Source organism: Scyliorhinus canicula, chromosome 26 (assembly GCF_902713615.1).
Source record: "Scyliorhinus canicula chromosome 26, sScyCan1.1, whole genome shotgun sequence".
In the NCBI taxonomy this organism is placed as follows: domain Eukaryota; kingdom Metazoa; phylum Chordata; class Chondrichthyes; order Carcharhiniformes; family Scyliorhinidae; genus Scyliorhinus; species Scyliorhinus canicula.
Window position 1 is genome coordinate 10,506,686 of NC_052171.1, and position 14,646 is coordinate 10,521,331.

The 14,646-nt window shown below is 50.1% G+C and overlaps 1 protein-coding gene across 1 annotated transcript; it reads left to right on the forward strand.

Moving 5' to 3' along the window:
* The first annotated feature begins 4,599 nt into the window (after window positions 1-4,599).
* Window positions 4,600-14,646, forward strand: LOC119957365 (peptidyl-prolyl cis-trans isomerase-like). Its single transcript, XM_038785288.1, has 6 exons — window positions 4,600-4,803; window positions 6,524-6,554; window positions 7,557-7,645; window positions 9,724-9,820; window positions 12,273-12,348; window positions 14,205-14,646. Exons 1-6 carry the CDS (start codon window positions 4,735-4,737, stop codon window positions 14,335-14,337), a joined length of 495 nt encoding a protein of 164 aa, XP_038641216.1. The 5' UTR covers window positions 4,600-4,734; the 3' UTR covers window positions 14,338-14,646.

Here is a 14,646-nt window from a genome sequence, read left to right on the forward strand (position 1 = left end):
GTCAAAAATTGCCCTTAGTGTTGGGTGAGGTGACTGGGTTATGGGGATAGGGCAGGGGTGTGGGCTTGGGTTGGGTGCTCTTTTCAAGAGCCGGTGCAGACTCGATGGGCCGAATGGCCTCCTTCTGCACTGTAAATTCTATGATCTTTACCAGCGTGCTTTGGTTAACCGCATGCAAATGATCTAGTTTGTGTTCATGCAAAGCCAGAACACCTTTCCATCTGCACACTCCAAACAGTCCAAAAATGCAACTGAAGACTGCAAGAATTGGGCAGCACGAGGGACCCCAATTCAATTCCGACCTCGAGTGACTGTGTGGAGTTTGCACAATCCCCCCCCCCCCCACCCCGTGTCTGCGTGGGTTTCCTCCGGGTGCTCCGGTTTCCTCCCACAGTCCAAAGAAATGAAATGAAAATCGCTTATTGTCACCAGTAGGCTTCAATGAAATTACTGTGAAAAGTCCCCTAGTCGCCACATTCCGGCGCCTGTTCGGGGAAGCTGTTACGGGAATTGAACTGTGCTGCTGGCCTGCCTTGGTCTGCTTTCAAAGCCAGCGATTTAGCCCTGTGCCCCGATTCAAAGATGTGCGGGTTAGGTGGATTGGCCATGATCAATTGCCCCTCAGTGTCCAAAGTCCAAAAGGGTGGTGAGTGCCTGGAACGCGTTGCCAGGGGAGGTTGTGGAAGCAGATACATTAACGGCGTTCAAAAGGCATCTCGACAAACACATGGATAGGATGGGTATACAGAGATATGGCACAAGGAAGTGCTGAGGGTTTTGGGACCAGTACAGGCTTGGAGGGCCGAAGGGCCTGTTCCTGTGCTGTATTGTTCTTTGTTTTACCATTTATGTGCCTATAGAAGACTTTTGGATCCCCTTTCATGTTAGCTGCCAGTCTCCTACACTCCCTCTGCTTCCCCCAATTGCTTTTTTCAATTCCCTCTGAACCTTCTATATTTCGCCTGGTTTTCAATGTATTATCCACCTGACATCTGTCGTAAGCACACTTTCTCCACCTCAACTTAATCGCTATTTCTTTCACCTAGGGGTCCCGTTTGCTTTATCTTTCCTGAAGTGAACTCCACTTCACTTGAACCATCCCTTTTGCCCGCCATTCTTTGATCACATTTTGATTGGGTCAGATCCATTTTTAACCCGTCGAAGCTGGTTTTCCCCTAGTCATTATCCTTGTTTTGATTTCCTCCTTGTGATTTCCAATAGCCAACCCAAGGCTTATGGTACAGTGATGATCACTGTGTCTGAAATGTTTCCCTCCTGACACACGACCCACTTGGCACACCATCATTCCCATGAACCAGGTCCAGCTATCTGCCTCTGTCAGTACTATTTGCGCCATGGCATCCCTGTCTAGTGTTCTCCTGGTTCTCACACCCTGTCAAGTTAGTTTAGACCAGGGCAGCACGGTGGCCTAGTGGTTAGCACAACCGCCTCACGGCGCTGAGGTCTCAGGTTCGATCCCGGCTCTGGGTCACTGTCCGTGTGGAGTTTGCACATTCTCCCCGTGTCTGCGTGGGTTTCGCCCCCACAACCCAAAAATGTGCAGAGTAGGTGGATTGGCCACGCTAAAGTGCCCCTTAATTGGAAAAAATAATTGGGTAATCTAAATTTATTAAAAAAAAAGTTAGTTTAGACCATCCCAGTAACGCCGGCAGATGACCCCCCACAAGGAAATAGGTCCATTTAGGTACATCCTGTCCAGCTTGTACAGGTCTCATCTCCCACAGAATTGATCCTAACGTCCCAAGAATCTAAAGCTCGCTCTGCTGTTCAATCTCTCTGGCCTCACATTCATCTACTCTGTCCTCCTAATTGTATATTCATTTGCCGACGGTATCGGGAGTAATCACTTTTCAGGTCCTGCTTGATAATTTTCTACCTAGCCCGTGGGCAGAACCGGGCAAACTCCACACGGACAGTGACCCGGGGCCGGGATCGAACCCGGATCCTCAGCGGCGTGAGGCAGCAGTGCTAACCACCGCGCCGTCCTAGTTCATTCTGACTGCAGGGTTGTGTCGCTCTTTTTTACCTATGCCATTGGTACCGATGAGGATCGTGATCCCTAGATGTTCACTCTTCCCCCCCCCCCCCCCCCCCTTTCAGGGTAGGTGAGGGGGCTGGGTTCCACCAGCTCATTGTTACAGAGAACTATACCAACATACTCAAATTCATTAACTTTCCGGCATGGCTAGACTGCTTGTCGCAATTTATGTGAAAGCTAAACACAGCATTATGCCGGGGGCGCATATGGCTCAGTGGTTAGCACTGGGACTGCGGCGCTGAGGACCCGGGTTCGAATCCCGGCCCTGGGTCACTGTCCGTGTGGAGTTTGCACCTTCTCCCCGTGTCTGCGTGGGTTTCACCCCCACATACCCAAAGATGTGCTGGTTATCTGGATTGGCCACGCTAAATTGCCCCTTAATTGGACAAAAAGAATTGGGTACATTTTTAAAAAATGTTTTTAAAAATCATTTTGATTTTCAACCTGATTCCTAAATTCGAAACAGGTACTCTTTTTTTCTAATATGTGCAAATTGTCCACACCAGGAGACACACTTGACAATTTGCCAAGTCTGTGGTTTAGGAATGCTGAATTTATGGCTCCCAATAGATTTTATTTTTCCCATGTGCTTTATAAAGGCACACAAATAGGCTCTGATGCTTAATATGCTTCCTTTTGTTCCCAGTGGTTATATTCCTTACGATTTATTCCACTGTCATGTTAGGGATCTGTGAACGCTGGGGAATGATTATTTAATATCACTTTAATATGTGAGCTTATCATCCCCTATACCGCTGTCCTGATAGTTTATTTTATTACTTTTGAGCCTAATTCGCTCTGATAACCATCATCAGGATACGACAATATAGCGAGAGGATTTGATCATTCCTGGCAGTCGCCCGAATGCCCTGAAGGGGAATTCTGCTATGGCCATCTGCTAGGCTCCATTACACACAGCCTTTTTCCAACACGTTTCTTTGACACGCGAGCCACTTTTCCTTCATTTTCAGTCACTACCTCCAGTCTAATTCGCAGACAGCCTCTTATTTTTATTTTAAATTTGCTCGCCCCCAAGCTCATATCTGGTTCTGAGCTTTTAAAGATGCATTCTCCCTACCCACTCAATATATACATATATATGGAAGGCTGAAGGACTGGCCAAGGAATGGAAGCTTAATTTTAATGGCGAATTGAGCTCAGAAACCTAGCACCCTCAACTCTTAGCTTTTGCGCAAGAGCAAACAAAAAAAATCAAGAGGGTAAATGTTTGCTAATAATGTGGTAGGGGTGTCGGTGAGGTAGGATGCTCTCTCTGAGGGTCTGTGCAGACTCGATGGGGCGAATGGCCTCCTTCTGCATTGTCGGGATCCTACAGTTCTATGAATACAAACAATTAAGTTGCGGCCAGATGAGTGGATTTTTCCTGGGTGCAAGAGGTGTGGGAGGGGGTTTGGTGAACCGTGCCCGTATCTTCAGGGGAGGGGGGGATGGGGCGGTGTGAGGAGGTCTTCGAGGTACGGTGGCGGGCCTCTTTCAGCTACATCGGAGGAGCTGTTTGACGCGGTGCGGGGGGGGGGGGGGAACACTCCATTGGACGTCAAGGTGGCGTCGCTGCGTTGAACATGTCGGGAATAAAACACTTTTCAAAAGGAAAGAAAATGAAAGGTTAGGGGCGGGCACAAGGGGTTCTGGGGGCCAGCCATCCCTCCGCTGCTTGCTTCACCACAGAGAGAACATTCTGGAAGCTGCCAACCGGGTGGCCATATTGTAATGGTGGCTATATTGGAATGGGTGGCCATTTTGGAATGGGTGGCCATATTGGAATGGGTGGCCATTTTGGAAAGGGTGGCCATATTGTAATGGGCGGCCATTTTTGGTGCCCTTCCCACAAAACACTTGTAATATCTGACAGACATTTGACTAATAAACCTCAGCCTTATGTTTGAATAAAAACATCCCGTTAGTCGACCTTTAGCGCTATTCGTGTGACAATCCCCCACCTACTTGAAAGTGAAAATTGCCACTCCCTCCACCAGACGTACTGTTGTTGTTGTGCTTGGGGGGGGTTTTCTATACCCTCGGAGGGCGGCGGCCACCGGCGGGCTCTCTGCTCCCATTGGTCCGCCTCCACGTCAATCAGCTCGCGCCCGTCCTCCGATTGGGCGAGGCGTCTGTCAATCTCCAAATACCCGCCCCTGGCTGGCGCCGATTGGATCGGTGGCAGCTGCCAATCAAGCTAGGGGAGGACCTGACGGTTGAGAGGGTTTCTATTGGTCGAGGCGGCTGTCCATCTCCCGTGCCCTGATGATGTCACCCGCCGCTGTCAAAGTAGAGGCGGGCCGATTGGCTCCGGGAGAGAGGGGAAGGGAGGGATCCTATTGGTTGAGGTGCCTGTCAATCAGCAGCTCTCTGGGCGCAGATGTCACTCAGAGCAGGTCGGCCGGCTCGGGGGCGGGAGGGGAAGGGAGCCGCCGACTCCATTGGCCGAGACGCCTGTCAATCACCCTGACCGCGGACGTCAAGGAGGCGTGCCGGCCATGCCATTGGCGGCGGTGCCTGTCAATCTGCCGGGAGGCGCGGCCGCCAATCAGGGCGAGGGGGCGGGAGCCGGGCCCCGGGCGGTTATAAAAGGAGCGGGGAGGCGGTTGGGCAACCCTTCTTTCTTTAATCCTCCTCCTGATTAACGGGTCTGGTTGTCGGGCGGCTGACCGACCATGGCGAATCCCCGGGTCTTCTTCGACATCGAGATTGACAAGAAGCCGGCGGGACGCATCATCTTCGAGGTGGGGGACATTGAACAGCCATTTTGTGTATGGCTGGGGTGGGTAGGGATGGGGGTGAGGAGGAGGGGGGGGGGGGTCAAGTCTTAATTGCACCTTTTTATTTTTACCCTGCCCAAGGGGCACGAATTAGCGCCCAACGTGCCCCACCCCGCAACGGTCAAGCCTTGACCGTCCTTGCCTTCCCATCATCCTTCGCTCTCTTGAATGGCCTTGGCTCTTCTTGGGGGGGGGGGGGGCGGACGCCGGCTGAAAGCGAACGGACGCCACGGCAGACCGAGCGCCCGGCTTTACTCCCGGCTCCGGGTCACCGTCCGTGTGGAGCTTGCGCATTCCCCTACCCTGCCCAAAAAAAAAAGGTGTGTAGGGCGGGTGGATTGGCCAGGCTAAATTGCCCCTCGAGTGGCGACGGTCGAAAGGGAATCGTGTGCACTAAATTTAAACTCCAGCAAATAACGTTTCGTATTCTGTGGGGCTGTGCCGACAAGAGGCAAGTGTGTGTATGTGTTGTTTTTTTTTCTTTCGCCGCTACTGCCGCCACCTTATTCTGGAATGTGTTTCCCCCCCCCCCATCTGTTTATGAATGAAGTGGCAGCCTGTCCAACTGATACCTAAACCGCAATTTGTCATCCCTGGTGGGAATGAATGCATTAGTTGAAGCCGAGCCGATCCTTTTTTTTTAATCATTCCCCCTCCCTGCACCTAGTTAATTCCTCCTTTGTCCCTCGTGCTGGAATCATGGAATCCCTACAGCCATTCGTCCCCTCGGGTCTGTGCTGACTATCCTGAAAGAGTGCCCTCTCTGAGGACCCCCACCATGCCTTATCCCCTCAGACCGCCCTAACCCCAACCTTTTTTGAGGGTTACGGCAACTTTTTTATAAATTTAGTGTACCCAATTCATTTTCCCTTCAATTTAGCGTGGCCAATCCAGCCAGCCTGCACAGCCTTTGTGGGACAGCATGGTGGTTAGCACAATTGCTTCACAGCTTCAGCGTCCTGGGTTCTATTCGTGGCTTGGGTCAGAGTCTGCAACTTCTCCCCGTGTGTGCGTGGGTTTCCTCCGGGTGCTCCGCTTTCCTCCCACAGTCCAAAGATGTGCAGGTGAGGTGGATTGGCCGTGCTAAATTGCCCTTAGTGTCCAAAATTGCCCTCGGTGTTGGGTGGGGTTACTGGGTTATGGGGATAGTGTGGGGGTGTAGGCTTGGGTAGGGTGCTCTTTCCAAGAGCCGGTGCAGACTCGATGGGCCGAATGGCCTCCTTCACTGTAAATTCTATATCCCTGGGTTGTGGGGGAGAAACCCGCGCAGACACGGGGAGAAGGTGCAAAGTCCACACAGTGACCCAGAGCCGGGAACGAACCCGGGTCCTCGCCACCGTGAGGCAGCGAGGCTAACCCACTGTGCTGCCCCCCGTTACGGCAACTTGACGGGCGATTCAACAAAGCTAATCCACCTGACCTGCATATGTTTGGAGGAGAGCCAGAGGGAGTGCGTGTAGAAACGGGACGGACGTGCCAACGCCATGCAGCCACCGTGCTGAGGCAGTGGCGCGAACCGTTGTGCCACCTTGACTCTGAATTAAAGTCTGGGCAATTCTCCCCGTCCATTAATTCCTCCTTTTTAGCCCTGTGGGGTTCAGTGTGAATTAAAGACTGGTGAATTCTTTGCCTTCCCCCGCCCCCACTAATTCTCTCTTCTTTTCCCCCTCATTCTGCCCATCAGCTGAGAAGTGACGTGGTTCCAAAAACTGCAGGTGAGCATGTGGTAATATTTTGTGTGTTCGCATGGAATCGTAATGGGGAGGGGGAATGGAATAGAACCAAGTAGGCTAGTGTGCCAGTTTCAGTCCAGGTTTGCAGCCAGTGAGGGTTATTATGTTGTTGCAGTTAATTGCAAGAATACACAATGTATTGAAGCCTCTGCAAAACACGATGGCCTGGATGTAAACTACTTTTTTGAGTTGAACTTAAATTGAAGTTCAGTGGCACGAATATGTTGGGGAAGTATTCGAATCAACTTTAGTAGCCCACGTAGAATCCTAGAGTGCAGAAGGAGGCTATTTGGCCCATTGAGTCTGCACTGGCCCTTGGAAAGAGCACCCTACTTAAGCCCACACCCCCATCCTATCCTGGTAACCTCGCCTACCTCTTTGGACACTAAGGGGCCATTTAGCACAGCCAGTCCATCTAACCTGCACACCATTGGACTGTGGGAGGAAACCAGAGCACCCGGAGGAAACCCACGTAAACACGGGGAGAACGTGCATACTCTCTCACAGTCATCCAAGACCGGACTTGAATGCTGGTCCCTGGCGCTGTGAGGCAGCAGTGCTAACTGCTGTGCCGCCCCTGTATAGAGTAGTTTATGAATTTAAAATGGCAAGTCCTGCTTGAGGAGGTCCAGTAGAATATTGATGGCAGTGACTGCCTTTTGATTTGAGATATTATTGTCACATGTATACAGTGAAAAGTATTGTTTCTTGCATGCTGAACAAACAATGCATACCATACATAGGGAAGGAAGGAGACACTGCAGAATATAATGTTACAGTCAGAGCAAGGTGTAGAGAAAAGATCGACTTAATGCGAGGTAGGTCCATTCAAAGGTCTGATGGCAGTAGGGAAGAAGCTGTTGAGTCGGTTGGTACGTGACCTCAAACTTTGGTATCTTTTTTTCCTGACGGAAAAATATGCCTATTCGCCTAATCATGACCGTTAGACGGGTAGAGGTTTGCTCACGTTTTTCCTTTAAACAGAAAACTTCCGCCAACTGTGCTTAAAGGAGAGAGGGTCTGGCTACAAAGGATCAGTTTTCCACCGAATAATTCCTTCTTTTATGTGCCAGGTAAGTGTCCTTTTGAGAACTGGACATTTTTTTTAAAAAAGCTGTAACTTGTGTGCAAGTGAATTGAAATATGACACTATCTCTTCCACCTCAGCCTGGAGAGGTTGGGTCCAAGTAAATTGTCTGCAGGCGAAATTCGCTCACCAAAGAATTTTGAAATGCTTCTAGCCACATCGTAATCTCCTTGGCATGCGATCTTGTTGCACTGCATGGTTGCCTAGCAACCTCTGATCTGAAATCCATATCCGTCAGGTAATACTGTGGGAGGAGCCAAGCCTACCTGTATAAGAATCTTTATTATTGTCAGAAGTCGGCTTGCATTAGCGAATGAAGTTACTGTGAAAGTCCTCTCGTCGCCACACTCCGGCGCCTGTTCGGGTACACCGAGGGAGAATTCAGAATGTCCAATTCACCCAACAAGCACGTCTTTCGGGACTTGTGGGAGGAAACCGGAGCACCCGGATGAAACCCACGCAGACACTGGGAGAAGGTACAGACTCCGCACAGATAGTGACCCAAGCCAGGAATCGAACCTGGGACCCTGGTGCTGTGAAGCAACAGTGCTAACTCTGCTTCCGTGCTGCTCCTTCAGAAGATGTCCGATCACTAGTCTTCCTCAGCATCTTGCAAAGAACAAGAGGCCTTATTGAAAACTGGCTCTCACTGTGACACCTCGGGTGTGTGATTAATGTGGGAAGAGCTAGACCTGGCCATGAAGTCTGGGCAGTGACATTGTGCCTCTGCGTGGGCCAGAAGTGGCCAATTCTGCGAATGTAACATCTCCCCATAACTTTCAATGGCATTACCATTGCTTAATGCACCCCTATCAGCATTCTGGGTATGGTGGCACAGTGGTTAGCACTGCTGCCTCGCAGCGCCAAGGACCTGGGTTCGATCCCGGCCATGGGTCACTGTGTCCGTGTGGAGTTTGCACATTCTCCCCGTGTCTGCGTGGGTCTCACCCCCACAACCCAAAGATGTGCAGGGTAGGTGGATTGGCCATGCTAAATTACCCCTTAATTGGATAAAAAAAATTGGGCACTTTAAATTTAAAAAAAAAAACCATTCTGGGTATTACCATTGCCCCAAACCTTTGGCAAGTAACTTACCTGGCTACCCAAAACCTATACGCCATCTTTCAGGCGCAAAACAGGAGTGTGACAGAATCCCGACAGTACAGAAGGAGGCCATTCGAGTCTGCCCTCGGAGCACGCTACCTACACTCTCCTTGCTGCCCTATCCCTGTAACCCCCCCTGCATTGACCATGCAGACAATCCCCCTAACCTGCACGTCTTTGGACTGTGGGAGGAAACCCAGGAAGAATGGGCAAACCCCACACAGTCACCAGAGGCTGGAATCGAGCCTGGCTCCCTGATGCTGGGTGGCAGCAGTACCGGTTACAGAATCATACAAGTTTCAGTGTAGACGCAGGCCATTCAGCTCATCAAGTCTGTACCGGCCCCCTACTTTTTTTTTAATTAAAATTTAAGAGCACCCAATTCATTTTTCCAATTAAGGGGCAATTTAACGTGGCCAATCCACCTACCCTGCACATCTTTGGGTTGTGGGGGCGAAACCCATTAGACACGGGGAGAATGTGCAAACTCCACACAGACAGTGACCCAGAGCCGGGATCGAACCTGGAATCTCAGCGCTGTGAGGCTGCAGTGCTAACCACTGTGCCACCGTGCTGCCCCAAGAGCACCCTACTTAACCCCACGCCTCAGTAACTCCACCTATTTATTTGGACACTTAAGAGGCAATTTATCATGGCCAGTCCACCTAACCACATCTTTGGACTGTGGGAGGAAACCGGAGCACCCGGAGGAAACCCATGCAGACACGGGGAGAACGTGCAGACTGCGCACAGACAGTGACCCAGCGGGGAATCAAACCCGGGACCCTGGAGTTGTGAAGAAACTGTGCTAACCGCAAGTGGGCAATAGTTCCAATTCTTGGCCTCCCAAGCCCTTGTTCTCATTGTAGTAAGACGCAACTAAATGCTGACGTGCAAAAAAAAAAAAAACCCCTGAAACCCTTTTTCTGTGGCGTGATTTCTAATCTCTGCGTTCCACAGGGCGGCGACTTTACAAATGGCAACGGTACTGGTGGCAAGTCCATCTATGGTTCGAAATTTGAGGATGAGAACTTCACGCTCCTCCACGAAAAAGAAGGTAAAATCAGCTTGTTGCGTGTCCTGGCCAATGATTTGATGAAGAATCTGTTCTGAGCGGTCGCACTTTGAGCTCGAGGGGTGTTTATTGTAAGCACTTTAAACAACAAGAGCGTGCTAATACAGCCTTTTCATCCACTCCATGTGATCCTGGCTGATAATCTGCTTCAACACCGTTTTCCTCCGCTATCCCTGCCTGATTTCCGTATGCAGAAACCATCCCTCTGTCTTTACCAATGGAGGTGAGACTCCATGGGTAAATTTGGTCATGCGATGAGTGTTGCCCGCCCATGAGGGCATTGCTCTGGATCTGCTGCCACTTGTGGGCCCCATTTCCTTCTCAAAGGGACAAACGAACGGACCAGATGGTGTTTTAACATCTCTTGGATGGTTTCACGTTCATCGTGAGACTTTTAATTCCAGATTCCAAATTTCGCCGCCCATCTGTCATGGTGGGATTTGAAGCTGGGTCCTTGGGAGCATTACCATGGGTCTCTGCACTGTTAGTCCAGTAACAATACCACTGCGTCCCTCTGGAGAATTCCAACTCCTCATCCCTGTGGGTCAAGAGATTTCTCCTCGGTCCCAAGGTGACCTTCCCTCAGACTGTGTCCCCTGTGATGATAATATAGGGGCAGCACGGTAGTGGTTAGCATTGCTGCCTACTGCGCTGAGGACCCGGGTTCGAATCCCAGCCCTGGGGCACTGTCCGTGTGGAGTTCGCACATTCTCCCCGTGTCTGCGTGGGTTTCGCCCCCACAACCCAAAGATGTGCAGGGTAGGTGGATTGGCCATGCTAAATTGCCCCTTAATTGGGGGAAAGATAATTGTGTACTCGTAAATTTATTTTAAAAATGATATTTATTATTGTCACAAGTAGACTTACATAGGCTTATTGTCACAAGTAGGCTTCAATGAAGTTACTGTGAAAAGCCCCGGGTCGCCTGTTCGGGGAGGCCGGTATGGGAATTGAACCCCTGCTGCTGGCCTTGTTCTGCATTACAAGCCAGCCGTTTAGCCCACTGCGATACCAGCCTCTGCATCAACACTGCAATGAAGTTGTTGTGAAAAATCCCCTAGTCGCCACACTCCAGCGCCTGTTCAGGTACACGGAGGGAGAATTCAATGTACAATTCATCTGACAAGCACTTCTTTCGGGACTTTGTGGGAGGAAACCGGAGCACCCGGAGGAAACCCACGCAGACGCGGGGAGAACGTGCAGACTCCGACAGACAGTGACCCAAGCCGGGAATCGAACCTGGGACCCTGGTGCTGTGAAGCAACAATGCTAACCACTGTGCTACTGTGTCTATCCAACAAGGGGGACCCTCTTTCCTGTTTTGAACCCCGTTTGAATGAGATGTCATCTCATTACTTTAAACTCGAGGGTCGACGTCTGTAAAAGTCGGCAAAAGGTATGATGGGAAAGTGAGATGTGAACCCTGCCTGTACAGCACATTATTGGCTTGAAGGTCGCAGAGGGTCTGACCCTGCATTGCCTGAGGAAAGGCAGTGGTATACTGCTGACCTATCAGTATGAACAAAGAGCACAGGAACAGGCCCTTCGGCCCTCCAAGCCTGTACCGGTCATGATCCCACCCGTGGCCAAACCCCTCAGCACTTCCTTGTGCCGTATCCCTCTATACCCATCCTATCCATGTGTTTGTCGAGATGCCTTTTGAACGCCGTTAATGTATCTGCTTCCACAACTTCCCCTGGCAACGCGTTCCAGGCACTCACCACCCTCTGTGTAAAAGAAACCTGCCTCGCACATCTCCTCTAAACTTTGCCCCACGGACCTTAAACCTATGCCCCCTGGTGTCTGACCCCTCCACCCTGGGAAAGAGTGCCTGCCCATCCACTCTATCCATGCCCCTCATAATCTTGTAGACCTCTATCAGGTCGCCCCTCAACCTCCGTCTTTCTAATGAAAACAGTCCGAGTCTATTCAGCCCCTCCACATAGCTAACACCTTCCAGACCAGGCAACATCCTGGTAACCCTCCTCTGCACCCTCTCCAAAGCCTCCACATACTTCTGGTAGTGTGGCGACCAGAATTGTGCGCAATATTCCAAGTGCGGCCTTCCCAAGGTTCTATCCAACTGCAGCATGACTTGCCAGTTTTTATACTCGATGCCCCGTCAATGAAGGCAAGCATTCCGTCTGCTTTCTTGACTACCTTGTCCACTTGTGCTGCCACCTTCAAAGATCTGTGGACCTGCACACCCAGACTTTCTATATTCCTCAGAGTTTGGCCATTTACGGTATATTTCCCCTCTTAGACCTACCAAAATGCATTCCCTCACACTTGTTGGTATTAAACTCCCATGAGCAAGGGCGAAGCATCGTCTTGGGCCTCCCAGTCATGTGTAACTTTTGACTATTGGATTTTTTTTCTGTCATGATTACCCTACTGAAAGTCTGTGGCTAACATTGAATTGTTTTCACTGCAGGTACGCTGTCAATGGCCAACGCTGGGCCCAATACGAATGGGTCTCAATTCTTCATCTGTACTGAGAAAACTGAATGGTAATTCTTCTTCTCTAATCTGGCAGTGAGCGTGTTCCGTCTTGGATTGTAATTCTTTATGCTCCATAAGTGGGAGTCCATAAATGGAATAGCATTATATTGTCGGAACGTCATGTTTATGCCAACTCTTCAAAGGGCAGAACACCAAATGACATGAAGAGTCACTTGGTTGACTGTAGCTTACTCATATTTTTGTTAGCTAATTCCAAGCAATGACCATAAGGCATAGGAGCAGAATGAGGCCACTCGGCCCATCGAGTCTGCTCCGCCATTCAACATGGCTGATATTTTCTCATCCCCATTCTCCTGCCTTCTCCCCATAACCCCTGATCCCCTTATTGATCAAGAACCTATCTATCTCTGTCTTAAAGGCACTCAATGATTTGGCCTCCACAGCCTTCTGCGGCAAAGAGTTCCACAGATTCACCACCCTCTGGCTGAAGAAATTCCTCCTCGTCTCTGTTTGAAAGGATCATCCCTTCAGTCTGAGATGGTGTCCTCTGGTTCTAGTTTTTCCTACGAGTGGAAACATCCTCTCCTTGCCCACTCTATCCAGGCCTCGCAGTATCCTGTATGTTTCAATAAGATAATAAGATCCCCCTCGTTGTTCTTGACTCCAACGAGTACAGCCTCAAGAGTCCTCAAACGTTCCTCATACGACAAGTTCTTAATTCTTGTGAACCTCCTGTGGATCCTTCCCAAGGCCAGCACATCGTTCCTTAGATACGGGGCCTAAAACTGCTCACAATGTTTCAAATGGGGTCTGACGAGAGGCTTATACAGCCTCAGAAGTACATCCTCACTCTTGTATTCTAGACCATCTACCACGAGAGAATCTTGACTCTTACCCCATGATATCAATCTTATTTCAATCACTGAATTCCCCCCCCGCCCCAAAGCATTCTGGGGGGGGTTACCATTGCCAGAAACTGAACTGGACGTAGCCATGTTAATACTCCGGCTACAAGAGCAGGTCAGAGGCTCAGCATCTGCTAGTAACTCACCTCCTGACTGTCCCAAGCCTTCTCCACATCTACAAGAGTGAGGGGAGAAAACTCTACTTGCCTGGATGAGTGCAACTCCCAACACTCTTAAGCTCCACACCATCCAGGACAAAGCAGCCCCGCTTTATCGGCACCCCATCCACAAACATTCACTCCCTCCACCACCGACGCACAGAGGCAGCCGTGTGTACCATCTACAAGATGCACCGCAGCAACTCGCCAAGGCTCCTTTCGAACCCATGACTGCTACCTTCTTAAAAGGACAAGGGCAGCAACTGCATAGGAACCCCACCTGGACGTTCGCCTCCCAGTTGTCCATCATCCGTCAAAATATATCAGCTGTTCCTTTGCTGTCGCTGGGTCAAAATGCTGGAACTCCCTCCCTAACAGCACAGTGGGTGTACCTACACCACACTGACTGCAGCGGCTCACCACCACCTTCTGAAGGGGCAATTAGGGATGGGCAATAAAGGCTAGGCCTGGCCAATGATGCCCACATCGCATGCGAGTTAAAATGACTTAGTGGGTAATGGGATGGCGCAGTAGTTAGCACTGTTGCCCCGCAGCACTCTGGACCCGGGTTTGATTCCGACCGTGGGTGACTGTGCAGACTCCACACATTCTCCCCCGTGTCTAAACGGGGTTCCTTCCGGGTGCTCCGGTTTCCTCCCACAGTCCCAAAGATGTGCAGGTTAGGTTTTGGTCGGCTGTGTCAAACTGCCCCTCGAGCGTCCAGGGAGGTCTGACCTGTGCTGTTTTGAGTTTGCAAAGAGCAGTTTAACCCCATTCCCCTGTGGTTGGCTGAACACTTGAGTTTCTGTCTTTATTATTGCTTTGTAATTTCCTTTTCAGGTTGAACAGGAAACATGTTGTGTTTGGAAATGTTGTGAACGGCATGGATGTTGTGAAAGTGATGGATAGCAAAGGATCAAAGTCCGGGAAGCCGAGTGCTGTTGTCAGCATTGCTGATTGCGGAGAGTTGTAATAAAATCATTCCCACTGTCACCGCTCTATGTAGCCTTCCAAAGACCAGCCTTTCCCTAGTGAGAGTGCACCCAAGAATGAAGGATCATTATCCTGTTGAAATTTGTTTGCTACAAGAAATCATTCATGCTATGGCTTAGCAGGGCATGTGTAACCTAGAAATTACTGGTGATATTATGGCAGTGCTTTGCTGCATTTTTAACTAATCTGGTGTCTGTTTGTCTTGTAATGGGAATTACCATGCAGATGTAATTATTCACACTCCATGTACTAAATTATTTGTTCAAATAAAGTGCACGCTTGTCACCTA